Source organism: Podarcis melisellensis (genome assembly GCF_964234715.1).
Source record: "Podarcis melisellensis genome assembly, chromosome: 8".
Classification (NCBI taxonomy): Eukaryota; Metazoa; Chordata; class Lepidosauria; order Squamata; family Lacertidae; genus Podarcis; species Podarcis melisellensis.
Window position 1 is genome coordinate 84,383,982 of NC_138540.1, and position 26,554 is coordinate 84,410,535.

Genomic DNA, 26,554 nt, shown 5'->3' on the forward strand with positions numbered 1-26,554 from the left:
TCGCGGGGCTTCGAACCGCCAACCTTCTGATCGGCAAGTCCTAGGCTCTGTGGTTTAACCCACAGTGCCACCCGCGTCCCCCGTGTTAAATGTGCTTCAGTTTGAGCATTTTCAGGTTACGCTCCGCGGCGACACGGAAGTAACAGAGCGTGTTACTTCCTGGTTTTGCCTACTCGCACATGCACAGACGCTCAAAATGACATCACACGCATGTGCGGAAGCGGCGAATCGTGACCCATGCACACGCAGACACGGGTTGCGTTCGCTTCAGGATGCGAACAGGGCTCTGGAATGGATCCCGTTCGCATCCAGAGGTACCACTGTATTTGAAAATTAATAAAAATGATTTAACAAAAAAAAAGGGAGGAAAATAAACTATTTACCTCTGCAAACCCCTTTCTCTGTGCTACCCTTTTGAAGATGAATTGGTCTCCCCCAACTGGGGGAGCACTTCTCCGACGGGGGGGGGGGTTGGACTACAACTCCCACCAGCACCTAACTGGCAGAGGGCTGATGGGAATTGTAGTACAGAAACTCCTGGAAGAGGGCACCGGGTTGGGGAAGAAGGCTAAAGCACATCGTCAGTGCGTGGGGAAGAAGGGTGCTAGGTGAAAAATCCTAGAAAACTGCAACCCTCCCTCTAATATTTCCTATTCGGTTTTTTTTTTTAGCTGCATTTTTAGTTGCACATTTGGGGTGTGTGTGTCGGGTTTCCACTCAAATGCGCCTCTTTGACTCTCCAGCTGGAGAAAGAGCAGCAGTTCAGGAGCGCAAAGAGAAATCTTGCACAAATAACCACCAGGACATTTTTTTTTTTTGCGCGTGTGGAACAACGCCTGTCCAGGGAGGCAAGGAAACAATTCCTGCCCTCTTTCTGTAGGGAGCAGGCGTGACATCACTTCCTCCCGTCCTGCCCCCTATTTAAAATCCCCCTCCTGGCTGCCTTAGAGGCACCTCCGCTGGTTTTCTGCTCTTGTGCACAAAGAAAGTCCTTCAGCGTCCAAGGACATTCACCCCCTTCTCCTTCCTCCTTCTCCTCCTCCTCTCTCCTCCTCTTCTCCTCCCCATCTGCGGCTGCTTCAAACTCTTCCCTGTATCTCTGATCTCCTCTCCTCTGGAAAAAGGACCAGCGAGAGAGAGAAAGATCCATCTCTCCAGGACCTCAGCGATGCTTTCCAGCAGAATCTCGCTCCTGTTCCTCTTCTCCTGCCAAGGTAAGTCTGGGAAGGGCTCGGATGTACCTTGGGACGGAGGGTTGCATCTAATGCCAGCCTTGCACGGAGCAGAACCATTGAAACCCACACGGTGTTCATTGGAGGAGCATTGAGTATACACCCCAAAAGCCTCTGTATAGCTTAGCCGGGAAAGTGATGCTCTGCTTCCTTCTCACACTTGCATCTCTTAAAGGAACTCAATTCTCTCCCCATCGGTTTTGATCGGCCAAAGTTTCCCCCTTTAATATTATTATTATTATTATTATTATTATTATTATTATTATTATTATTATTTGGATGGGGCTATTTATGTTCAGCCGAGCTCATCCTCACTGCACCATCTCGCCTCCTCTGGAGTTTAAATCTCTCTCTCTCTCTCGCATACTTCAATAAGGGACCATGGAAGAGGTTTCTCTCCAGCTAGCTATCTGTCAGGTCTTCAGGTACCCAAATACAGACGGTCTTTTACCCTCGCCAGATTTAACGTTCTTCCTTCTGCCTTACTTCAGGGCAGATTTGAGGGTAAACCATACACAGCACGGGTCTGTCCTTGTGGCTCGTTGGAAGTTGAAACTGCTTCACATGTACTATTACGTTGTCGTCTTTATGAGGATATACGTTTGACTTTTATTGCACCTGTTTTGCAAACGTCCAGGAAAGAATCGGAATACCATAGTTTAAAACTACTGCTAGAGGACAAGAATCCCAAGACTACATTAAATGTAGCTAAATTCTGTGCGTCTGCAATCAATCGCAGGAAGCAAGTGGTATCCCATAATGTTCAAACCCCTAAATGTTAATTACAGGGGACACGCTAACAATTAATTTTAATTTTCATATTTAAAGCCTTGTTATATTCATATTGTCCCTTGTATTTCTGATATTTTTTATGATCTGTGATATTGTGTGTGTTGACGCTGGTCTGTGACCGTATTAATAAATTCATTCATTCATACTGTGTATGTCCAGAGAAACCTCACGGCTCCCCCCCAGGATTTAGCAAACCGGACAAGATCCCTCGTGCCTATTGCTCACAAGCCGCTTGGCATTCAAATTTCCTCCGAGATCTTTGCAGCCTAGTTTTTGTTCTTGGTCGACGCGACTTGGACTTCTGCAACCTCTGTGCCAAAAAAGGGTTAGAGACAATGTAAACATAGGCTGCAAAATTCCTTACCGCAGACAGGAGGGTGGAAAAGTTAGCTGGACTTTTTTCAAACATGGACCCTCTCCATATTATTTGTAACCACGAGATCCCGGTGATCTTGTCATATTTCCCCTTTCTGGATCCCTCCTCTCCTATTTTTTCAGCTCAGCCTTTCCAAAGATGTGCCTTTGCAGTGCCATCTGGAATATGACAGATACAAGCTGGTGTCCATATTTAGTTTCCCACTCGTTTAAAAAAATATATGAGATGTTTTCCTCCCTGAGGGCAGAATCACCTCTCGTAATGCAAGGTAAACGAATGCTCTTAGGAACTTGGACGGCAATTCTGCCCTCTTATGATTTCAGAACCCTGGACAGCGATTCCTCGGCTACTTTCCTAGCTACCGTATTTGTGGCCAGGACCCAAGGCGCTAGCGAAGCTCCAAAAACATAATTAAATAGTGCATTTTGAAAGAATCTCACCCACCACCACACACATTTTGAACAGCAGGTCCCTGAGCCCTAACCATGAGCTTAGTTTGAAACACACACCCCTAAAACAGCTTCCTGTGTGGCACGGCGATTGCTGTTTGCACTGTGCTTTGGATAATGGCCAAAAGGTTTGATCAGGGGGTTGGGCAGTGTGGTGTATTGGGTAGAGCTGTCCCAGGGATACCCAGATTCACTCCCAGCTCTGCCACAAAGTTTCTCTAGGGTGGGCGAGGGGGTGTGTGTTGTGCAAAAGTCAAGATTTCCAGGAAAGGAAACAATATAGAGTGTACAAATGATCCCCCACAGCTGGGATCTCTCTCTCTGTGTGTGTCTGTGCGTTTGTGTTTGTGTGTGTGTGTTAGGCAATAAGCAAAGGCAAAAGAAATTGTGAGATTACCATATCACAACACCACTAGCGGACTGTGTTATCATACGGGGGCAGGCACTAACTAAACAGAGATGACCGCCTTGGGTTTCTGTTTTGCATCTGTACTTTAACCTGTTTCGATAAAGGTTTGTTATATAAATAATACTGGGCGACCATAATTCCTAAACCGTTTCCCCTCCGCAAAAAAAACCCACACACATTTCTGTTCCGATACTGCTATTGGGGGCAAGCTGCAGCCGGGAAAGTGCCCACCTGCTATTTCTACCCTGATATATATATATATATCACTCTTAATTTGATTACTTTTCCCTGGGCTTTCAGCTGCTGCTGCTGCTGAGTGGTGTAGAGTTTCTGAATAGAGTTGCCTGGGAGAGAATTTGATAGATAGAGTTTTGCCTGTGATATCGGGCTCTGGCTGATGAGCACATGCAGAGCTGGCACGGTGTTTTTTTATTCCCATCTAATTCACAAGGGTCTCTCTTCTCTCTCTCTCTCTCTCTCTCTCTCTCTGTGTGTGTGTGTGTGTCTGCTAGCCTGCCTGCCACCCATTTGACTTGGTTTCGGCTTTTCGGAGCTCTCTGCTATGCAGAACATCTTTCTGCAGATCACCTGCTCCCTGCGCAGGGCAAGCTGCAGCCCGGATTTCTGCAACTCGGGTCTGTTACACAGAAACCGAAGAAGAGCTGCTTTTTAATCAGGCCAGTGTTGCCTGCACGGACTGGCAGTGGCAGGGTTTCAGGCAGGAGACTTTCCCTACCCAGAGGGGCCACCGGGGTTTGAGCTTATGCAGGCAAAGCATATGCTCTGTCGCTGAGCTACTGCCCATCCCATAATAATAATAATAATATTTTATATCCCGCCCTCCGCAGCCGAAGCCGGGCTCAGAGCGGCTAACAACAATAAACCAATTCATTCTAAAATCAGTTCAAAATCAAATTAATGGCAACCATTGGGCTAGAGTTCTGTGAGGATTATCAAAAGAGAGGGTCAGACTGTGCCTTGGCCAAAGGCCTGGTGGAACAGCTCTGTCTTGCAGGCCCTGCGGAAAGATGTCAAGTCCCATAGGTCCCTAGTCTCTTGTGACAGAGCGTTCCACCAGATCGGAGCCACAGCAAAAAAAGCCCTGGCTCTGGTTGAGGCCAGCCTAACCTCCCTGTGGCCCGGGACCTCCAAGATGTTTTTGTTTGAAGACCGTAGGGTCCTCCATGGGACATACCAGGAGACGCGGTCCCGTAGGTACGAGGGTCCTAGGCCACATAGGGCTTTAAAGGTTAAAACCAGCACCTTAAACCTGATGCTGTACTCCACCGGGAGCCAGTGCAGCTGGTATAGCACCGGATGAATGTGATCTTGCAGCGAAGACCCCGTAAGGAGTCTCGCCGCTGCATTCTGCACCCGCTGGAGTTTCTGGGTCAATCTCAAGGGCAGCCCCAGGTAGAGCGAGTTACAATAAGACACAGGAATGTGGGAAGTTGCCTTAAACCAAGCCACTCCATTGGTCCATTTTGCTCAGCATTGATGCACTGGTAAGCAGCAGCTCTCCAGCATTTCAGACAAGGGCCTCTCCTGGCCCTACTTGGAGTTGCTGGGGTTGAATAAGGGAACTTCTGCACACAGAATCATTGTATTTTAATATTCTGCTGGAAGCTGCCCAGAGTGGCTGGGGAAACAATCTGGGCGGGTTCCAACAAAACACCAAAATACAATAACCTATTAAACATTAAAAGCTTCCCTAAACAGGGCTGCCTTCAGATGTCTTCTAAAAGTTTGGTAGCTATTTTTCTCTTTGACATCTGGTGGGAGGGCGTTCCACAGGGCAGGTGCCACCACCGAGAAGACCCTCTACCTGGTTCTCTGTAACTTGGCTTCTCACAGTGAGGGAACCGCCAGAAGGCCCTCGGAGCTGGACCTCAGTGTCTGGGCAGAACGATGCGGGTGGAGACGCTGCCTTAGACAGATAAGCAGTGCTTTTTTCTAAAAAAAATAAAAATGTTTAGGGGTACTCTCATTTTCCTACTTATATTGAAATACAGCCCCTCAAGGAGGCCAAACTTAGATTCACAAAATTTTTAGGGATATGCGTCCCCACCAGAAAAAAAGCTCTGCAGGTAAGTCGTGTTGTTGGTCAATCTAGCCAACATCTGACTTCTCTGACTTCTCAGCTGCTCTTCAGAGGTTGCCCTCCCCGCCAGCACTTATTCCCTGGGATTGATTAACCAGGAATGCCTGAGGTTGAACCCAAGACATTCTGCGTGCAAGGCACTGAGCTCTACCACTGAGCTACACCTTGACTGGTGATGGTTATCGGAATACTCCCTTCTCCCTCACTCCCATCCACTTCTTCCTGGCTCAGTTCCTCCATCTAGACTGGCTTCAGAGTGAAGCTGGTTGAAACTGGAACTGTTAAGCACTGCCCATGTTGCCTGGGGAACAGTGTGTCTGATACCCATGTCCTCCCGCAGGTGCCTCAACTACCCCACTCTATCTAGGAGGGCTTGTACCAGTCCGAGGTCTTGGGTACCTGCTCAGCATGCTGTCCAAGTCCTTGGTGCTGATGGTGCTACAAGGATGTGGGTGGCGCTGTGGTCTAAACTACAGAGCCTCTTGGGCTTGCTGGTCAGAAGGTCGGCGGTTCAAATCTGTGCGACGGGGTGAGCTCCCGTTGCTCTGTCCCAGCTCCTGCCAACCTAGCAGTTCGAAAGCACACCAGTGCAAGTAGATAAATAGGTACCACTCTGGTGGGAAGGTGAACGGTGTTTCCGTGCACTCTGGTTTCCGTCACGGTGTTCCTTTGCACCAGAAGTGGTTTAGTCATGCTGGCCACATGACCGGGAAAGCTGGCTGCGGACAAACGCCGGCTCCCTCGCCCTGAAAGCGAGATGAGCGCCACAACTCCAGAGTCGCCTTTGACTGGACTTGACCATCCAGGGGTCCTTTACCTTGCTGATGGGCAACTTCAAGACCACTCCTCTCATAAAAAGGTAAAGGGACCCCTGACCATTAGGTCCAGTCGTGGCCAACTCTGGGGTTGTGGCGCTCATCTCGCTCTATTGGCCGAGGGAGCCAGCATACAGCTTCTGGGTCATGTGGCCAGCATGACTAAGCCACTTCTGGTGAACCAGAGTAGCGCACGGAAATGCCATTTACCTTCCCGCCGGAGTGGTACCTATTTATCTACTTGCACTTTGACGTGCTTTTGAATTGTTAGGTTGGCAGGAGCCGGACCGAGCAATGGGAGCTCACCCCGTTGCGGGGATTTGAACCGCCGACCTTCTGATTGGCAAAGTCCTAGGCTCTGTGGTTTAACCCACAGTGCCAAACAAAGAATTGTAGAGTTGGAGGAGACCCAGCAATGCAGGGATATGCCGCTGTCCCATATGGGCATTGAACCAGCGACCTTGGTGTTATCAGACCAAGCGCTAACCAACTGAGCTATACATAGGGAGCTGCCTTATTCTAAGTGAGACTCTTGCCCATCTAGTTCATTGCTGTCTGCACTGACCGGCAGCACCTCTCCAGGATTTCTATCTTTTTTCTTCAATGTTTTTTATTAGTTTTCCAAATTTATAACAAACATATCAACAAACATAAAAAGAAAACATAAAAAAAAACATTTATCCTGACTGTAATACTCCCACTTTTGTTATCATTGTTGGGTGACTTCTTCAAATCCCCCTGGCTGAGTTTCCAAATAAGTTGTTGTAGCAGTTTACCAAAACTATTTTCACATAAAATTTACTTGGTCCATTAACATCTTTCTTTCTCTTCATGTTGACTTTTATCCATAGTATTCTACCACATCACATATTTAAATCCTACTCCAATCTGTTACTCGCAAGTAATTCTATTTAAGTTATCTTAACATATTTAACTAGATAATCTTCAAATTTCTTCCATTCCTCTTGATGCTCCTCCTCCTTCTGGTCGTGGACTCTTTTGGTTAGGTCAGCTAGCTCCAAGAAATCCATCATCTTCATCTGCCATTCCTCCACTGTTGGTATTGTTGTTGTTTAGTCGTTTAGTCGTGTCCGACTCTTCGTGTCTCCCTGGACCAGAGCACGCCAGGCCCTCCTGTCTTCCACTGCCTCCCTCAGTTTGGTCAAATTCATGCTGGTAGCTTTGAGAACACTGTCCGACCATCTCATCCTCTGTTGTCCCCTTCTCCTTGTGCCCTCCATCTTTCCCAACATCAGGGTCTTTTCCAGGGAGTCTTCTCTTCTCATGAGGTGGCCAAAGTCTTGGAGCCTCAGCTTCACGATCTGTCCTTCCAGTGAGCACTCAGGGTTGATTTCCTTCAGAATGGAGAGGTTTGATCTTCTTGCAGTCCATGGGACTCTCAAGAGTCTCCTCCAGCACCAGAATTCAAAAGCATCCATTCTTCGGCGATCAGCCTTCTTGATGGTCCATCTCTCACTTCCATACATCACTACTGGGAAAACCATAGCTTTAACTATACAAAGCTTTGTTGGCAAGGTTATGTCTCATGTGATTTCCAATTTTTGGCCAGCAAAATTCTAGCACCTCTCCAGGATTTCAGGGCTACGTGAAATATGCCTCCCGGCCTCCTAATTTTGAAGGGGATCTTATTCTGGGTGTTGGGCACACATGGGTGAAAGCTCACAGCCCAGTAACAGGATCCACTTTCCTGCCTGGTTCCCTATGTTAGGGAGGCAGTGTGGTGTAGTGGTTAGAGGTTTGCACAGGGACCTGGGAGCCCAGGGTTCGAATCCTGACTCAGCCCCAAAGCTCACTGGGTGACCTTGGTGCAGTCACTGCCTCACCTACCTCGCAGGGTTGTTGTGAGGAGAAAATTGGGGAGGAGGGAGAACCACGTACAACAGGCCGAGTTCCTTGAAAGAGAGGTGTGATATAATGCGAGAAATAAAGAGATTGGCAGATCTCTAAGCGGTGGCTGGATTACTCTCCCTAGAATGTGGCTTCAACCAAATTAAACTTAGCTGAAAGGGACCATCGCCCTGTGCTCTACATCTTATCAACTGGGATGATATAAAGTTTGTTTTGCGAGTGCAGCTTGGTTAAAATTCTGATTCCCTCTGTTTTGTTTGCAATGTCACCTTGACTGAGAACATGTTGTGTGTGTAGGGATCTCTGGATCAGACTCTGTTGTGCAACAACAACCACCCTGGGGACAACCTCAGAGCATCTCACTTGCTTGCAGAAGGTCTCAGCAGATCTCTAAGCGGTGGCTGGATTGCTCTTCCTAGAATGTGGCTTCCACCAAATTAAGTTAGCTGAAAGGAACCATCCTCCTGTGCTCTACATCTTATCAACTGGGATGAGCTAAAGTTTGTTCTGGGAGTGCTGTTGTTGTTGTTTAGTCGTTTAGTCGTGTCCCCATGGACCAGAGCACGCCAGGCCCTCCTGTCTTCCACTGCCTCCCGCAGTTTGGTCAAACTCAGGCTGGGAGCTTCAAGAACGCTGTCCCACCATCTCGTCCTCTGTCGTCCCCTTCTCCTTGTGCCCTCCATCTTTCCCAACATCAGGGTCTTTTCCAGGGAGTCTTTCTTCTCATGAGGTGGCCAAAGTATTGGAGCCTCAGCTTCAGGATCTGTCCTTCCAGTGAGCACTCAGGGCTGATTTCCTTCAGAATGGAGAGGTTTGATCTTCTTGCAGTCCATGGGACTCTCAAGAGTCTCCTCCAGCACCATAATTCAAAAGCATCCATTCTTCGGTGATCAGCCTCCTTTATGGTCCAGCTCTCACTTCCTTACATCACTACTGGGAAAACATAGCTTTAACTATACGGACCTTTGTTGGCAAGGTGATGTCTCTGCTTTTTAAGATGCTGTCTAGCTTTGTCATTGCTTTTCTCCCAAGGAGCAGGCGTCTTTTAATTTCGTGTCTGCTGTCACCATCTGCAGTGATCATGGAGCCCAAGAAAGTAAAATCTCTCACTGCCACCATTTCTTCCCCTTCTATTTGCCAGGAGGTGATGGGACCCCTGTGCTCTACATCTTATCAACTGGGGTGATCTAAAGTTTGTTTTGGGAGTGCAGCTTGGTTAAAATTTCGATTCCCTCTGTTTCATTTGCAATGTGACCTTGACTGAGAGCATGTTGTGCATGTAGGGATCTCTGGATCAGACCCCCCGGGTACAACTTCAGAGCACCACACTTGCTTGCAGGAGATCCCAGGTTGATCTTCAATCAAGAAACATCTCAAGAGCTTGGAGAGAGATCCTGGGTGCTTGCCAGCTGACCAATAGCTTGATTCTGCATGAGGCAGATTCTTATCTTAACATAACCCCCCAGGCATACCCTGGCTGTATTAATATAAGTATGTATGTATGTCTTCTTCTTCTTTGGCGATCACTCGTAGCCGAGTAAGGTTGTCTTCCATAAACACGGTTTTAACATTGAGTCCATAAGTGACTGTGGAGGCCAATTTTGGATCCACACGTCCTTCCACAGTGGGGACATTGGTTCCCGGGCGGGAGTTGATCACAGTGTGGATTTGCCAAGCGTGCCTTCCTCTTAGCGCATTTCTCCCTTGCGTCCTGAGTTCGAGTGTCTTCAAAGCCCGTGACACCTTTGGTAAAGGCTGTTCTCCAATTGGAGAACATGTTGCTGTATGTGTGAATGTATGCAAATTTAATAAATAATACAGTGGTACCTCGGGTTAAGTGCTTAATTCGTTCTGGAGGTCCGTTCTGAACCTGAAACTGTTCTTAACCTGAAGCACCACTTTAGCTAATGGGGCCTTCTGCTGCCGCTGCACAATTTCTGTTCTTATCCTGAAGCAAAGTTCTTAACCCAAGGTACTATTTCTGGGTTAGCGGAGTCTGTAACCTGAAGCCTATGTAACCTGAGGTACCACTGTAATGATGTTAAAGGTAAAGGGACCCCTGGCCATTAGGTCCAGTCATGGCTGACTCTGGGGTTGCGGTGCTCATCTCGCTTTATTGGCCAACGAGGCCGGCGTACAGCTTCCGGGTCATGTGGCCAGCATGACTAAGCCGCTTCTGGCGAACCAGAGCAGTGCACGGAAATGCCGTTTACCTTCCCGCTGGAGCTGTACCTATTTATCTACTTGCACTGTGACGTGCTTTCGAACTGCTAGGTTGGCAGGAGCAGGGACCGAGCAACAGGAGCTCACCCCGTCGCGGGGATTCGAACCGCCGACCTTCTGATCGGCAAGTCCTAGGCTGTGCGGTTTAACCCACAGTGATGTTAAAGTTACCTTGGGGTATGTTTGCATGCAGAGAGCTGGCTGACTCCCCAGTTCTCGTTCAGGCTGTGCCTGCAGCTGTCCATCAAATAGGGAACCAATTCCAGCCTCGTCTGCAACAATACCTAGTGGTAGCCGAGTTAAAGATAATGTATTTTTCATCTTTTGTAAAGGAAATGGGAGGTGGCGGCTGCTGGCTGTGTTTTGGCATTAACAGCCTTGCACTACACAATTTCCACTCTCTCTTTGTTCAGCATCACTCCCCCACCCCACCCCCTTCCTTGTTGTTGTGCTGCATCCAGGGTTATGTAATAGTCTTATGCAAGATGAAGAATCAGCTCACCTGAACAACTGATCACTATTCGATCTCCCTAAGTCACCAGGCTCTCTCTCTGTCTCCAGCCTGCTGCAGGTGGGCAGAGAGGATTGCCAGATCATCCCTTGAAGACTCCTTAATCCCATCATCTTCTTAGGTTCACACCTTGAACCCTCAACGCAGGACCTGCTGGGATTCAGCCGAGGTTTATTTTAAAAAGTGAATGATTTTTCCTCTAAAAATTAAAAAGTTCACAAAATTGGCTAGCTGCAACTTCGATTTCCAGTAAAGCCATCGTTTTGGTTCTTTTTAAAAAACCAAAACCTACATTTTAGCAAGGTTTATAATATCAAATTATATAATGAAGGTAAAGGTAAAGGTACCCCTGCCCGTACGGGCCAGTCTTGACAGACTCTGGGGTTGTGTGCCCATCTCACTTAAGAGGCCAGGGGCCAGCGCTGTCCGGAGACACTTCCAGGTCACGTGGCCAGCGTGACATCACTGCTCTGGCGAGCCAGAGCCGCACACGGAAACGCCGTTTACCTTCCCGCTGGTGAGCGGTCCCTATTTATCTACTTGCACCCGGAGGTGCTTTCGAACTGCTAGGTTGGCAGGCGCTGGGACCGAAAGACGGGAGCGCACCCCACCGCGGGGATTCGAACCGCCGACCTTTCGATCGGCAAGCCCTAGGCGCTGAGGCTTTAACCCACAGCGCCACCCACGTCCCTATATAATGAAAGGTTATATATAATTATATAATTAAAGGTTTTATATAATTATATAATTAAAAAGTTCATAAAAATACAAAACTTGATTTATTTTCCCTTTTTAAAAAACCAAATCAAGACTTTTATATAGATACAGTGGGACCTCGGGTTAAGAACTTAATTCGTTCTGGAGGTCTGTTCTTAACCTGAAACTGTTCTTAACCTGAAGCACCACTTTAGCTAATGGGGCCTACTGCTGCCGCTGCACCGCCGGAGTACGATTTCTGTTCTCATCCTGAAGCAAAGTTCTTAACTCGAGGTACTATTTCTGGGTTAGCGGAGTCTGTAACCTGAAGCGTCTGTAACCTGAAGCGTATGTAACCCGAGGTACCACTGTACAATAAAAACGTGGGGGGGGGAGGGGGAATAGAGAAGGAAAAAGGAAGAAATTGAAAGAATAGAAAAGAGGTTAAAAGAGAAAGATAGGAGAATAAGCTGTCCGTTTTGTTCTGATGGGGAGTAAATTCCATCTACAAAATGCCAACTTCCCCTCCTGGGCTGAACAGTACTTTTTGGAGATTTCTAAAAAATAAAATAAAAATCACTGCTACATTTCTGCATTTTTGGCTGCTGTTATAAAAGCCTGAGAGTGAGGTCCAAAACCTCAGCAGAAGCTGGCATTTCGGCCTTGGAGCAGAGCTAAGACTTTTTTCACATTACAAAGGACACGCTCATTTCTAAGCGAAGAAAGGAGCTCCTTTTAAACTTCTTTTTTTGCAGATAATAATAATAATGACAAAACGTCTCCCCAGTTCTTGGCAACCTTAGGACCAGAAGAACACGTTTATTCTTTGCAAGACAATTAGGAACAAGCTGTACCAGGATTAACAATGCTGTGAGCCTTCCGGGCATAATATGTGTCATTTTTTAAACATCGGTGAACAGCTGTTCCCTTTGCAATTTTAATAAGCCAGGCTTAGTGGTCAAAATTAAGAGCGACAAAGCGAAGAGGTGGCCCGGCACCTGCACAGGTTGGACACGCTGAGTCAGTTTCGCTCTGTCATTGTCTCTCTCCTTCAGCACCTGAGACAAGGCAAAATGGATAAGGCTGCTTTTCAAAAGCCCAGACTCTCCTCTGCTGTTTTCCTTTCCCTTTTCCCTCAATTCCTTTCTTATTTAGACTGCAAGCTCCTGGGGCAGAGAGCTGTCTTTTCTCACTTGTCCTTTGTGCATTGACAGCGTGATATAACAAACGTTTGGAGGAGCAAATTGGAGAGATCAAAAGGCGAGGTTTGCAAAGAGCCAAGGGGGTGTTTAAAGGACGCCTCCCGTGTTGTTGTTTTTTAAGAGCGGGGAGAACTTTGGCAAGAACTTTTGACACGCAGAGGCGGAGCTGGTGGGGAACCCTCTGCTGAAACAGCCGCTTGTATGTCTCGATAGGTCAGCACATCGTTGACCTACGGAACTCACACCCACAAGAGGCACCGATGGCCATCAACCTAATAATAATAATAATAATACTGTGGTACCTCGGGTTAAGTACTTAATTCGTTCCGGAGGTCCGTACTTAACCTGAAACTGTTCTTAACCTGAAGCACCACTTTAGCTAATGGGGCCTCCTGCTGCTGCCGCGCCACCAGAGCACGATTTCTGTTCTCATCCTGAAGCAAAGTTCTTAACCTGAAGCACTATTTCTGGGTTAGCGGAGTCTGTAACCTGAAGTGTATGTAACCCAAGGTGCCACTGTAATTATTATTATTATTATTATTATTATTATTATTTATATCCTGCCCTCCCCAACTGAAGCCAGGCTCAGAGCAGCTAACAACAATAAAAGTAACACAGTTTTTAATTTGTGCAGTGGTACCTCGGGTTAAGTATTTAATTCGTTCCGGAGGTCTGTTCTTAACCTGAAACTGTTCTTAACCTGAAGCACCACTTTAGCTAATGGGGCCTGCCGCCGCCGCCGCACGATTTCTGTTCTCATCCTGAAGCAAACTTCTTAACCTGAAGCACTATTTCTGGGTTAGCGGAGTCTGTAACCTGAAGAGTATGTAACCTGAAGCGTATGTAACCTGAGGTACCACTGTACACCGTCTTTCTATCTTACAATACTCAAGGCGGTTTACAAGATGAAGTAACAAAAAATGTATAGCAATCTAATGCAATACAGTGGAACCTCGGGTTACAGACGCTTCAGGTTACAGACACTTCAGGTTACAGACTCTGCTAACCCAGAAATAGTACCTTGAGTTAAGAACTTTGCTTCAGGATGAGAACAGAAATCGTGTTCCGGCGGCAGCAGAGGCCCCATAGGCTAAAGTGGTGCTTCAGGTTAAGAACAGTTTCAGGTTAAGAACGGACCTCCAGAACGAAATAAGTTCTTAACCTGAGATAACCTGAGGTAACCTGAGGTATGTACAAAAATGTGATAATAAAACGGAACTTTAAAATAAGCAACCTACGTCAAAAGAGTAACATTCAACAATCATTAGAATTGTATAAAATAATAATAATACCAACATATAAAAGTTAAACAGAAATCCACTCAACAGTTACAATAAATATAATTTCTAAACTATATTCAACAATGCAGTGGCAAGCCACAGTACATATACAATACAAATTGAGAAGCAGAGACTAGAGGGTGGAGCAAGGCAAGGTATTGTGTCTCCCATTTTACAGAGGGGAAGTTAAGGCTACCTCGCTGGGTCGTTGTGTGTTCCATGTTTATACTGAGGTGATCATCCTCCATGGTCCAAAGCTCCAGTCACGTGTGAATATTTCTGACCAAACAAACAAGAGATAACTCTCTCTTTTTTTCCAGCCCTGGCGCTGCCGTTACCCACCCAGCTCTCGGAGGAGGACGAAAAGGTAAGAACAGGAAAAAGGGTGGGGTGGTTATGTCACCTATATTGGACCCTATACGTGCTATACCTTTAAAGCTTCCCCCAAAGAATTCTGGGAAGTGTAGTTTGTCGTTTAGTCGTGTCCGACTCTTCGTGACCCCATGGACCAAAGCACACCAGGCACTCCTGTCTTCCACTGCCTCCCGCAGTTTGGTCAAACTCATGCTGGTAGCTTCGAGAACACTGTCCCACCATCTCGTCTTCTGTCGGCCCCTTCTCCTTGTGCCCTCCATCTTTCCCAACATCAGGGTCTTCTCCAGGGAGTCTTCTCTTCTCATGAGGTGGCCAAAGTATTGGAGCCTCAGCTTCACAATCTGTCCTTCCAGTGAGCACTCAGGGCTGATTTCCTTCAGAATGGAGAGGTTTGATCTCTTTGCAGTCCATGGGACTCTCAAGAGTCTCCTCCAGCACCAGAATTCAAAAGCATCCATTCTTTGGCGATCAGCCTTCTTGATGGTCCAGCTCTCACTTCCATACATCACTACTGGGAAAACCACAGCTTTAACTATACGGACCTTTGTCGGCAAGGTGATGTCTCTGCTTTTTAAGATGCTGTCTAGGTTTGTCTTTGCTTTCCTCCCAAGAAGCAGGCGTCTTTTAATTTCATGGCTGCTGTCACCATCTGCAGTGATCATGGAGCCCAAGAAAGTAAAATCTCTCACTGCTTCCATTTCTTCCCCTTCTATTTGCCAGGAGGTGATGGGCCCAGTGGCCATAATCTTCGTTTTTTTGATGTTGAGCTTCAGACCATATTTTGCGCTCTCCTCTTTCACCCTCATTAAGAGGTTCTTTAATTCCTCATCACTTTCTGCCCTCAAGGTTGTGTCATCTGCATATCTGTGGTTGTTGATATTTCTCTGCTTTACCACTGAACTATCATCTGTCAAAGAGCTGTTTGAGACACAAGAGTTGTAGGAGAGATATGGTTACATTGACGCATGAAAAAGGGACAGAGAGACCCCAGTTCATTTTGGGGGGTTGTTTTTTGTTGCCAGGTTACTAAGTGCATCACCGAAATCCTCGCAGACACCCTCTCCAGACCCAGCCCAATTCCGGTGACCAGTGAATGCACGAAGATACTTAGAGAGGGTAAGTTACGATTTGTGTGGTCAAACTCCTTAAGCGGTGTCTGCAAATACCCACACCCTCAAGGTAATGTGAAAATAGGCCTTTTGCAACACTGGAAAAGGTACTATGATACATATACAGTGGTGCCCCGCAAGACGAATGCCTCGCAAGACGGAAAACCCGCTAGACGAAAGGGTTCTCCGTTTTGGAGGTGCTTCGCAAAACAAATTTCCTATGGGCTTGCTTCGCAAGACGAAAATGTCTTGCGAGTTCCTGCGGGTTTTTTTCCCTTTCCCCCCTTTTTCCCAAGTCGCTAAGCCGCTTATCAGCTGATCCGCTAAGCCGCTTATCAGCTGATCCGCTAAGCCGCTTATCAGCTGATCCGCTAAGCCGCTTAACAGCTGATCCGCTAAGCCGCTTAACAGCTGATCCGCTAAGCTGCTAAGCCGCTTATCAGCTGATCCGCTAAGCCCGCTAAGCCGCTAATAGCGCTAATCCCCTAAGCCGCTAATGGGCTTGATTCGCAAGATGAAAAAACCGCAAACGAAGAGACTCACGGAACGGATTCTTTTCGTCTTGCGAGGCACCACTGTATGGTGGAACTGTTTAAACATCAAACAATTTTGGGAAACAATATATAACGAAATGAAAAAAAATGTTCAGATATTCATTTAGGAAAACCCCAGAAGGTTTTCTATTGGGAATAGTACCAGGAAGTCTAAAGGAAGAAGACAAGACATTATATTTATATGCGACAGTAGCCGCAAGGCTATTGATTATACCGACAAAAATAGAGTGGCTTGCCAAATAATTGGAGTACTACAATATATCCAAAACAATGGGAGAAATTGGAAGGATCCCAAAAGAGAAGATAGACAGGGACTGGAAGGTGTTTAAAGGATACATGCAATACCATATTGAAAAATCAGAACTCCTATTAGAATAAACAAGTTCTGTTTTAAATACTGGAATACTAAAAAAGATGGATAACAATGTGTAATAGAAAAAGAAGCATGAAATTAGGTTAAAGGTGTGTGAAGGAAAGTAATGGAAGTGAAAGAGATTGCAATTGAGTAGATTGGAAGTCTAACACAATGGTGGGGTGAGGAGCGAGGGATGGTGGTGGGAAAAGGAATTATCTGTGGGATTGAGTTAAGGATTGTATGAAATGTATTTTTGTATATTTGCAATATGTGTGTATTAATGCTGAATTATTTTAACAATAAAAACTTTTCCAAAAAAAAACACACACAAAAGAAAGCAGGCCTTTTTAGTGGTGGCTCCTCACTTGTGGAATGTTGTCAGAAAGAGGCATGGCCCCACTGCATCTGTGTTGCCTAGCAACTGTCAGCAGCAGCAGCAGCAGGAAGAAGCAACAGGGCAGCCCTGTCTTTTCCGGCAACCACCAGCAGAGGGAGCCACTGCTCTCAGTTGTTGCCTAACAACAGCTAGCAGAAAACTGTGTTACCTGGCAACAGCCTCTCTGTTGCTTAGCTACCACCACTAGGATGGGAGACTGTGTGGACAGGGGCAAGCGCGAAGGAGGCCCTGTTTGTGTGGTAAATTGCCACAGAACAGGGAAGGCTTTATCAGGGCCTTTTCTGTGCAATCGTTTCTCACGGGACAACAGGCCTAAACTGTCCTAACCTCTGTTTATTATTCAGATGGTTATACCCCCGTGGCTTACAACATATCAGCCTTGACCAACCTCTATGATTCTAACCTGCTTCCCTTCAGACATTCTGGACTACAAATCCCATCAGCCCTGCTGGTCCGAGCTGATGGGAGTTGTAGTCGAAAACATCTGGAGGGTGTGAAGGCCGCAATGGACGGTGGTGAAACACACAAAGGCACACACCTGTACTTTTATCTCAAACCACACCACCCGGCAGCCTGTAATTCCCTGCTGAGAGTAGAGACCCCTATTCCCCTCATGGAGCTACAGTTCCCAGGATTACATGTGGGAAATGTATCGATTGTTAAGCCCCTAGGCAGCCTTAATAAACAACATCTCCCAGAATGCTTTGGGGGAAGCCATGACTGTCTAAAGCAGGCATGGCCAAACTTGGCCCTCCAGATGTTTTGGGACTACAATTCCCATCATCCCTGTCCACTGGTCCTGTGAGCTAGGGATGATGGGAGTTGTAGTTCCAAACCAGCTGGAGGGCCGAGTTTGCCTATGCCTGTTCTAAAGCTGAGAACCACTTAGTGCTTTAAAATCATAGCACTTTAAATGGATGGTGCGGATGTGGCCGTAGTCCCTTAGCAGAGGCCGGGGTGCTTTTCTGAGGTTGAACGACTGGAGCAACTCCTCTGCACTTGGCTGGCGTTCCTGCCGGCCTTCAAAGCCGAACGTCATGTGTGCGATGTCTGGAATCCACAATACTCGCTGCGAGTTTTATTTTTATTTTTTTTAATGAATATTTATTGGCATTTTCAAGAGACATATAAAAAAACACACAAAAAATACAAAAATACAAAACTTAAAACTTAAAAAACAACAACAATTAAAAACACATAGAGTTTCAATTACTTATTTTCTTTTAACTTGTTTCTCAGACCTCCTCACACCTCCCCTTCTTGTATTCCAATTTAAGTTATCAGCTCAGCAAGTCCTTAACTTATTTCTCCACTTTAACTTAGTAATTTATTCTAACATGCTGTTATTTTACTTTCCTTCTTTCTTCCATTTCCTCGATTTATTTTTGCAAACCTTATTTTTATTTAATTTGAAAACCAGTTTTAACTTATCCAATTTTACACATCAATACTTATACTCCATTACTTATTTCTCAAACCTTTTTCCTAAAGTCGACCAAAATTTCCCTTCCACGATTTTCCCAATTTCCATACAAATAGCAAAACAAAATAAATACAAAGCAAATTATATTTATATACCCTTTGGATTGCCAAACTCCACCCACCCTTTTCCCGCTTTCAGTCCCCAACGAATGTCCATCAATCTCTATATACTATTTAGCCTGGAGATCTCACATCTGAGGCTCTTAAGTCTCTCTCAGTTCCTCTCGCTGCGAGTTTTAATTGGCACCCTGTCTGTTTTCAGATGAGAGAGTCCTTGCGATGCTTCACCATCAGCACCTCTTGACGGAGCTGGAGGAACTCACGCATCAAGGTAAACAGGCGAGCCAAATCCAGCCATTCCCCATTCCGTCGAGGAAATGTCTTTCTGAACCTTGGAATCCGTTTCGCAAGGGCTGAGATTAGTGCCAGCTCCAGGGTGTTGGGGAACCTTGGTTTTTATTTCTTTCTTTCATTACTATCACTTTTTCCTCCAAGTACCTCAAGGTGGCACACCTCTCCCCATTTTATCCTCCAAACAACCCTGGGAGGTAAGGTAAAGGGACCCCTGACCATTAGGTCCAGTTGCGGACGACTCTGGGGTTGCGGCGCTCATCTCGCTTTATTGGCCGAGGGAGCCGGCGTATAGCTTCCGGGTCATGTGGCCAGCATGACTAAGCCGCTTCTGGCGAACCAGAGCAGCGCATGGAAATGCTGTTTACCTTCCCGCCGGAGTGGTACCTATTTATCTACTTGCACTTTGTGCTTTCGAACTGCTAGGTTGGCAGGAGCAGGGACCGAGCAACGGGAGCTCACCCTGTGGCGGGGATTCGAACCACCAACCTTCTGATTGGCAAGTCCTAGGCTTTGTGGTTTAACCCACAGCGCCACTTGTGTCCCCTTCGATGTTGTATGTGATGCCAATTAAAGGTTTTGCGATACAATACTTAGGGACATTTCTAGAAAAGTGAGTTTGTTCAATCTGTGGATTGAATAGGGGTGGAGAATCTGTGATGATGGTGGTGATGGAGATAATTTATTTATACCCCACCCATCTGTGGGTTTAACCCACAGCACCACCCGCGTCCTTCGGGAGGTAGGTTAGGCAGAACAGCTCCATCTTGCAGGCCCTGCGGAAAGATGTCAAGTCCCGCAGGGCCCTAGTCTCTTGTGACAGAGCGTTCCGCCAAGTCGGGGCCAGTACTGAAAAGGCCCTGGCCCTGGCTGAGACCAATCTAACCACCTTGCGACTTGGGACCTCCAAAGTGTTGTCATTTGTGGACCTTAAGGTCCTCTGTGGGGCATACCAGGAGAGGCGGTCCCGTAGGTATGTGGGTCCTAGGCTGCATAGGGCTTTAAAGGTCAAAACCAGCACCTTAAACCTGACCCTGTACTCCACCGGGAGCCAGTGGAGTTGGTAAAGCACTATGAGAGAGGGTGGCTCTCCTAAGATGAGAGTCATGGCCGAGAGGGGACTAGGGGGACTAGAACCTCTGTCTCCCAAGCCTTTGTCCAATACATTAAACCAGGGGTCAGCAACCTAAGGCCCATTGGCCACAGGCGACCCATGGGGGTCATTTAACTGGCCCACGAGCTGCCCCCAAACCAAGCCACCTGCTCAGTGAGTCCCCACGCGCTGTGCTAAACTGATGCAGTGCGGTGGGAGGACTCGCTTTTGTGGCGCCGGAAATCGTGTCTGTGCAGACTCAGACGCCAGAAATCGCATCTGCACAGACGCAGAAGCTGGAAATCACATCTGTGCAGACGCAGACGCCAGAAATACCCTGCCCTCCCCAGCCAAGACCAGGCTCAGGGCGGCTAACAACCAATAATAAAAACAAGTTGATTAAAATACAATTTAAAAAACAAGATTAAAATACAACATTAAAACATTAAGATGCAGCCTCTTCACAGGAGGAGAAAGGAAAAAGGAAAGAGGGGAGGGGATCAAGTTGATTCCAAGCCAAAGGCCAGGCGGAACAACTCTGTCTTACAGGCCCTGCGGAAAGAAATCAGATCCTGCAGGGCCCTGGTCTCATGAGGCAGAGCGTTCCACCAGGCCGGAGCCAGTGTTGAAAAGGCCCTGCCTCTGGTTGAGGCTAATCTGACTTCCTTAGGGCCCGGGACCTCTAGGGTGTTGCTATTTATGGACCTTAAGGTCCTCCGTGGGGCATACCGGGAGAGGCGGTCCCGTAGGTACGAGGGTCCTAGGCAAACAAAAAACAAAAAAACCACCCCCACTTTCGGTTGCCTTCCCTGAAATTATCTCATCCCCACTGCAGAAAATGAGAAGCATCGTCTGGGACATGAAGGCAACCATGATGTTTGGGAAGAGGAGGAACAAGAGGAAGTGAAGAAGAGAGATGTCAAGCCTGTCCAGCAGAGAGAAGAAGCTGCGTTGGAGAAGACAGAGGAGCAAAACGGGCAGGCGAATAAAGAAGAGAAGGAGCTGAAAGAGTTTGAGAAGACGGAGAAGACTGAGGAGAAGGTGAAGGAAGAGAAAGTCTCCCGAGGAGAGGAGAACAGAGAGGCTCTGGAGGAAGAAGCCAAGGAGCGGATGGGGGAGGAAGAAGAGGATGAGGAGAGCGACGAGGAGGACGAAGCGAGGAGGAAGAAGAAGAGGAGCTCCTCAGAGACGTGGTCTTCTAAGGAATATTTTGGGCACATCAAGAAGAGGCGCCCCGGGCCTCCAAAGATCAGGAAGGTGATGCTTCAAGGAAGTCGAGAAGACGAGAAGAGGAACGGGCTGAGCAAGAGGCACTTCAGGTCAGAGGAGGAAGAGGAGACCTCTGAAGAGGAGCCAAAGAAATACCACCACGGAAGGTACGGCGATGGCCACCATCACCATGAGGACTGGGAGGAGGAGGAAGAGGAAGAAGAGAAGAAGAGATCTGATCTGGAGAAGAGGGTGGCCGAGAAGGCCAGCGATGAGGAGACCGCCCAGTTTGAGGAGGAAGAGAAAGGCGTGAAGATCTCCAACGCCCAGGCCCAGCTCCACGGAGGTTGGAAGCCATGGGGAGATGGAGGGGAGAAGGAGGAGGAGAAGGAAGGCAAGGCGAGGCATTGGCATCACCACAAACCGGCCGGCTTTGACCTCAAGAAGAGGCACTGGAAGGACGATGTCTATCTGAAGGGCGGCAGGTATCGTGGCCATGAAGAGGAGGAAAGGGAGACCTCTCCGAGCGAGGTCAGTATCTATACTTGTTCCCATCACAAGGCTTGAGTTGGTTAAGTAGCAAGAAGCAGAGGGGAGAGGGGAGCAGATGGACAGTTACCCCAACGGAGAGGTGTAGAAAACAGAGGTCTCCCAGGGGTCGCTGTTGGGAACTGTGCTTTTTATCTTGTTCATCAACCAGTACGTTTCCGAGCACAATTCAAAGCATTGGAGCTTTAAAGCCCTAAGCGGCCTCGGTCCTGTACACCTGAAGGAGCGTCTCCACCCCCATTGTTCAGCCCAGACACTGAGATCCAGTGCCGAGGGCCTTCTGCCGGTTCCCTCATTGGAAGAAGTGAGGTTACACGGAACCAGACAGAGGGCCTTCTCGGTGGTGGCTCCCGCCCTGTGGAACGCCCTCCCTTCAGATGTGAAAGAAATAAGCAGCCATCTTCTTTTTAAAAGACATCTGAAGGCAGCCCTGTTTAGGGAAGTTTTTAATATTTAGTGCTGTATTGTTTTTAACACTTGATTGGAAGCCGTCCAGAGTGGCTGGGGAAACTCAGCCAGATGGGCGGGGTATAAATAATAATAATTATAATTATAATCGCTTTTAAATGAGTCAGATGAACTGTGGAACTCATCCCTGCAGGAGCCAATGACAGCCACCCACCTGGATGGCTGATTTTTTAAAAAATGTTTTTTTTATTGGTGTTTCATTTAATACAAACAAACAAAATACAGTAAACTTCAACAATCGTTTACCCACATTCTTTCCCCACACTCTGCTGAGTACTGACTTCCTTCCCTCCAACAGGTTTTCTTATGTCAGTTACTTTCCCACAGTTTCTTGTTGTATCCAATCCTATCTACGTCGTAAGATTTATTTCAGTCCTGCCAGAGTCTTCAAATTTCTACAGTTATTATTTACGTACTCCATAAATTTCCCCCAATCTTTTTGGAATTTTGCTTCCTCCTGATTTCGGATTCCACGGGTCAGTTTTGCTAGTTCTGCATAATCAACCATCTTCGTCTGCCATTCCTCTGTTGTTGGCTATTCTGGTACTTTCCATTTTTGGGCTAACGAAGTTCTGGCAGCAGTCGTTGCATACATAAATAACCTTTGATCTGCTTTTTCCATTTCCTCTCCCATCAAACCTAGCAAGAAAGCTTCCGGCTTTTTTGGGAAAGTGTATTTAAATATCTTTTTCAATTCGTTATAAATCTGTTCCCAAAAGTGTTTCATTTTCTCACATGTCCACCCCACATGGATGGCTTTAAAAGAGGTTTGGACAAATACCGTATTTTTTGCTCTATAAGACTCACTTTTTCCCTCCTAAAAAGTAAGGGGAAATGTGTGTGCGTCTTATGGAGCAAATGCAGGCTGCACATCTATCCCAGAAGCCAGAACAGCAAGAGGGGTCGCTGCTTTCACTGCGCAGCGATCCCTCTTGCTGTTCTGGCTTCTGAGATTCAGAATATTTTTTTTCCTTGTTTTCCTCCTCCAAAAACTAGGTGCGTCTTGTGGTCTGGGGCGTCTTATAGAGCGAAAAATACGGTATATGGAGGGAAAGGCTATCCATGGCTGCTAGCCATGGCCAGAGGCAGCAATGCTTCTGAATATCAGTTCCTGGAAACCACAGGGCTCTTGTGCTCGGATCCTGCTTCTGGATCCCCACAGGCTACTGTGAGAACAGGAGGCTGGACAACATGGGCAGCGCTGGTTTGATCCAGCAAGCTCTCCTTAAGTTCTCCTGAGTTATCTTCTCTGGGGTAAGAGAACGGAGAACACTGACCAACTGGCCCCACAGGTACTCTAAACCTGGAAGAAATTTGCAGGAGTGTGGAATCTGAAGCGATAAACCCGAAAACGCGGCATTGTGAGAAAGACAGAACACTTACCCAGCGTCAGGGGAGCATAGGTCTTCAATATCTCACTTGCAACCTGAGCAGGCACTCCAGAAATCAACAATAAATAATAATAATACAGTATGTAACCTTGGGTTACATACACTTCAGGTTACATACGTTCAAGTTACACACTGCGCTAACCCAGAAATATTACCTTGGGTTAAGAACTTTGCTTCAGGATGAGAACAGAAATTGTGCAGTGGCGGCGCAGCAGCAGCAGGAGGCCCCATTAGCTAAAGTGGCGCTTCAGGTTAAGAACAGTTTCAGGTTAAGAACAGACCTCTGGAATGAATTAGGTACTTAAGCCGAGGTACCACTGTAGTAGTAATAATAATAATTTTATTTATATCCCGCCCTCACCAGCCGAAGCTGGGCTCAGAGCGGCTAACAACAATAATAACACAGCATTCTAAAATCAATTCGTTTTAAAATCAATTCAAAATCAAATTAATGGCAACCATTGGGCTAGAGTTCTGTGAGGATTATCAAAAGAGAGGGTCAGACTGTGCCTTGGCCAAAGGCCTGGTGGAACAGCTCTGTCTTGCAGGTCCTGCGGAAAGATGTCAAGTCCTGCAGGGCCCTAGTCTCTTGTGACAGAGCGTTCCACCAGATCGGGACCACGGCCGAAAAAGCCCTGGCTCTGGTTGAGGCCAGCCTAACTTCCCTGTGGCCCGGGACCTCCAAGATGTTTTTGTTTGAAGACCGTAAGGTCCTCCGTGGGACATACCAGGAGAGGCGGTCCCGTAGGTACGAGGGTCCTAGGCCATATAGGGCTTTAAAGGTTAAAACCAGCACCTTGAACCTGATCCTGTACTCCACCGGGAGCCAGTGCAGCTGGTATAGCACCGGATGAATGTGATCTTGCAGCGAAGACCCCGTAAGGAGTCTCGCTGCGGCATTCTGCACCCGCTGGAGTTTCTGGGTCAGTCTCAAGGGCAGCCCCACGTAGAGCGAGTTACAATAATCCAGTCTGGAGGTGACCGTCGTGTGGATCACAGTGGCTAAGTCCGGGCGAGAGAGGTAAGGAGCCAACTGCTTAGCTTGGCGGAGATGAAAAAATGCCGTAGTTAGAAGCTGAAAAAGTCCCGTAGTTAGAAGCCGGGAGAATTCAGTGGCTTAAAAAAAATAGCAATTCTGCAATTCACTCCAACCAGAAACTTTCTCTTTCCGAAACCTGAAGGCTTGAGATCCACCGAGAGATCGAAGGGAGGGTGTTACCCAACCCTCCTACCTTCGCAGGGTCACCTTTCAGCCAGTGCTGCTAATGGACCTCTCCTCTTCCTCTCTCTCATATGCATATCCTCTCTCCTTCCAGGTCCAGGAGCTGGAAAAGCTTGAAGAGATCGAGCGGGAGCTGAAGAGAGCAGCTGAGAAGCTGGAGGAGTTGAAGAGGGGGTAGCCGCTTTCCACCTTGTGGGCAGATGGGTAGCATCTTTTGTGAACCCACCTGGCCACCCAGTCCCCCCCCCACCTCCTAATAAGCAATCCCTGTATATAATCTCTCCCCCTCCAGCTTGGCTTTCGACTGTTAAAAGGAGCTTTCCCTTGCTTTTGAAACACACACACATGCAAACCTCCACCCCGGCAGGCTTTAGCACAGAGATCTGGAACCAGCTTGCCTCCCCGGCTGTTGGACTACAACTCCCAAACACCCCTGACTATTGGCCAGCCTGGCTGGGGCTGATGGGAACCGGAGTCCTGACAGTAGCCACCTCTGAGCAGCGCAGGGTCCCTTCAAAATAGACACATGGCCCCTCCTTAGATTTATACAATTACCGTATTTTTTGCTCTATAAGACTCACTTTTTCCCTCCTAAAAAGTAAGGGAAAATATGTGTGCGTCTTATGGATCGAATGCAGGCTGCGCAGCTATCCCAGAAGCCAGAACAGCAAGAGGGATTGCTGTTTTCACTGCGTACTGATCCCTCTTGCTGTTCTGGCTTCTGAGATTCAGAATATTTTTTTTCTTGTTTTCCTCCTCCAAAAACTAGGTGCGTCTTGCGGTCTGTTGCGTCTTATAGAGCGAAAAATACAGTACTTTCATAATGAATAGTAATCCGGGATGCATTGCAACTATCAGTGTGGACCTCCTTTCAGCCAGGTCCACCATTTCCCCATTAACACGCACTCACAAATGATATGGAGTGGTCCTGTATCATCTTCTTCTGGAGCGACTGAAGTTTCCCCATTGTCCTTGACAGAACCTGCAGACCTTTCTCTTGAAACCGACACACTTTTTGTGTTTCCAGTGTTTAGCTTCGGAGCATGCAGGGGCTAAGAAGTTCCCCTTCTTAGCTGATGGGGCAGCTCAAGGATGCTAGAGGCTGAGACCCTGTTGCTGAAATAGTAAGGCGTCTCCAACCACAACTACCACCACCTGACTCTAGACCACTGCACCTGAGGAACTAGCAGTTCCCCAGCCCTGGATAAGAGGGTCCGAGAATGCTCTTATAGCTACACTTTTGCCCGTACAATTAAACCCCTGTGTTGTAAACAAGCATCAGAAGAATCCAAAGGCAACACGATGGCCAAGTACAACAATGCAATGTCAATATAAACTCTTTATATAATCTATACAAAACATAGAACAATATGAAATACCGTATTTTTCGCTCTATAGGACACACTTTTCCCCCTTCAAAAATGAAGGGGAAATGTGTGTGCATCCTATGGAGCGAAGACACCATAGCCCCACGGCCATCTCCCGGCTGGAGAGGTAACGTGCGGCTATGGCAGGAGCCTCCATAGCCATGCGTCACCTCTCCAGCCGGGAGATCGCGTGCGGGGCTAAAGAAGCCATAGGGTCAGATTCCTATCAGGTGAAAACAAGCCGTAAAGCTTGGTTGTATGATGTCTAACGCTGCCAAAGTGGTCCGCAAACAGACATAGTGAACAGTGATTTCGGATATATCCACTGTTTCGCGGAATTCTTCTTCAGCACAGCAAGAAACAGAAATGCTTCATAAACCCATCTATATGGTGGATGGAATTGTAGAACAAGAATTGCTGTGGAGCAGTGGTCATAAAGTTATGTATGCTCCATAGCAATTGTTCTACAATTCCATCCACCACATAGATGGGTTTATGAAGCATTTCTGTTGGACGTCATAAAACAAAGATTTACGGCTTGCTTTCACCTGATAAGAATCTGACTCTGCATAGCCCACAAAGTTTTTCAGAGACCTATAAGACTTACCGTATTTTTTGCTCTATAAGACTCACTTTTTCCCTCCTAAAAAGTAAGGGGAAATGTGTGTGCGTCTTAT

At 47.1% G+C, this 26,554-nt stretch overlaps 1 protein-coding gene across 1 annotated transcript; it reads left to right on the forward strand.

The window, feature by feature from the left end:
• Positions 1-844: 844 nt before the first annotated feature.
• On the forward strand, positions 845-25,361 carry CCER2 (coiled-coil glutamate rich protein 2). The gene is made up of 6 exons (XM_081922247.1): positions 845-1,214; positions 14,276-14,322; positions 15,353-15,446; positions 18,490-18,558; positions 20,507-21,411; positions 24,605-25,361. The coding sequence occupies exons 1-6, from the start codon at positions 1,169-1,171 to the stop codon at positions 24,686-24,688; spliced, it is 1,245 nt and encodes a 414-aa protein (XP_081778373.1). The 5' UTR covers positions 845-1,168; the 3' UTR covers positions 24,689-25,361.
• Positions 25,362-26,554: the final 1,193 nt, after the last annotated feature.

Bases quoted from the DNA above. Each gene is read 5' to 3' on its own strand.
- CCER2 (XM_081922247.1), top strand. From the start codon at position 1,169: ATGCTTTCCAGCAGAATCTCGCTCCTGTTCCTCTTCTCCTGCCAAG. The intron at 14,323-15,352 runs GTAAGAACAGGA...TTTTGTTGCCAG, and splicing joins TCTCGGAGGAGGACGAAAAG to GTTACTAAGTGCATCACCGA. The intron at 15,447-18,489 runs GTAAGTTACGAT...GTCTGTTTTCAG, and splicing joins CACGAAGATACTTAGAGAGG to ATGAGAGAGTCCTTGCGATG.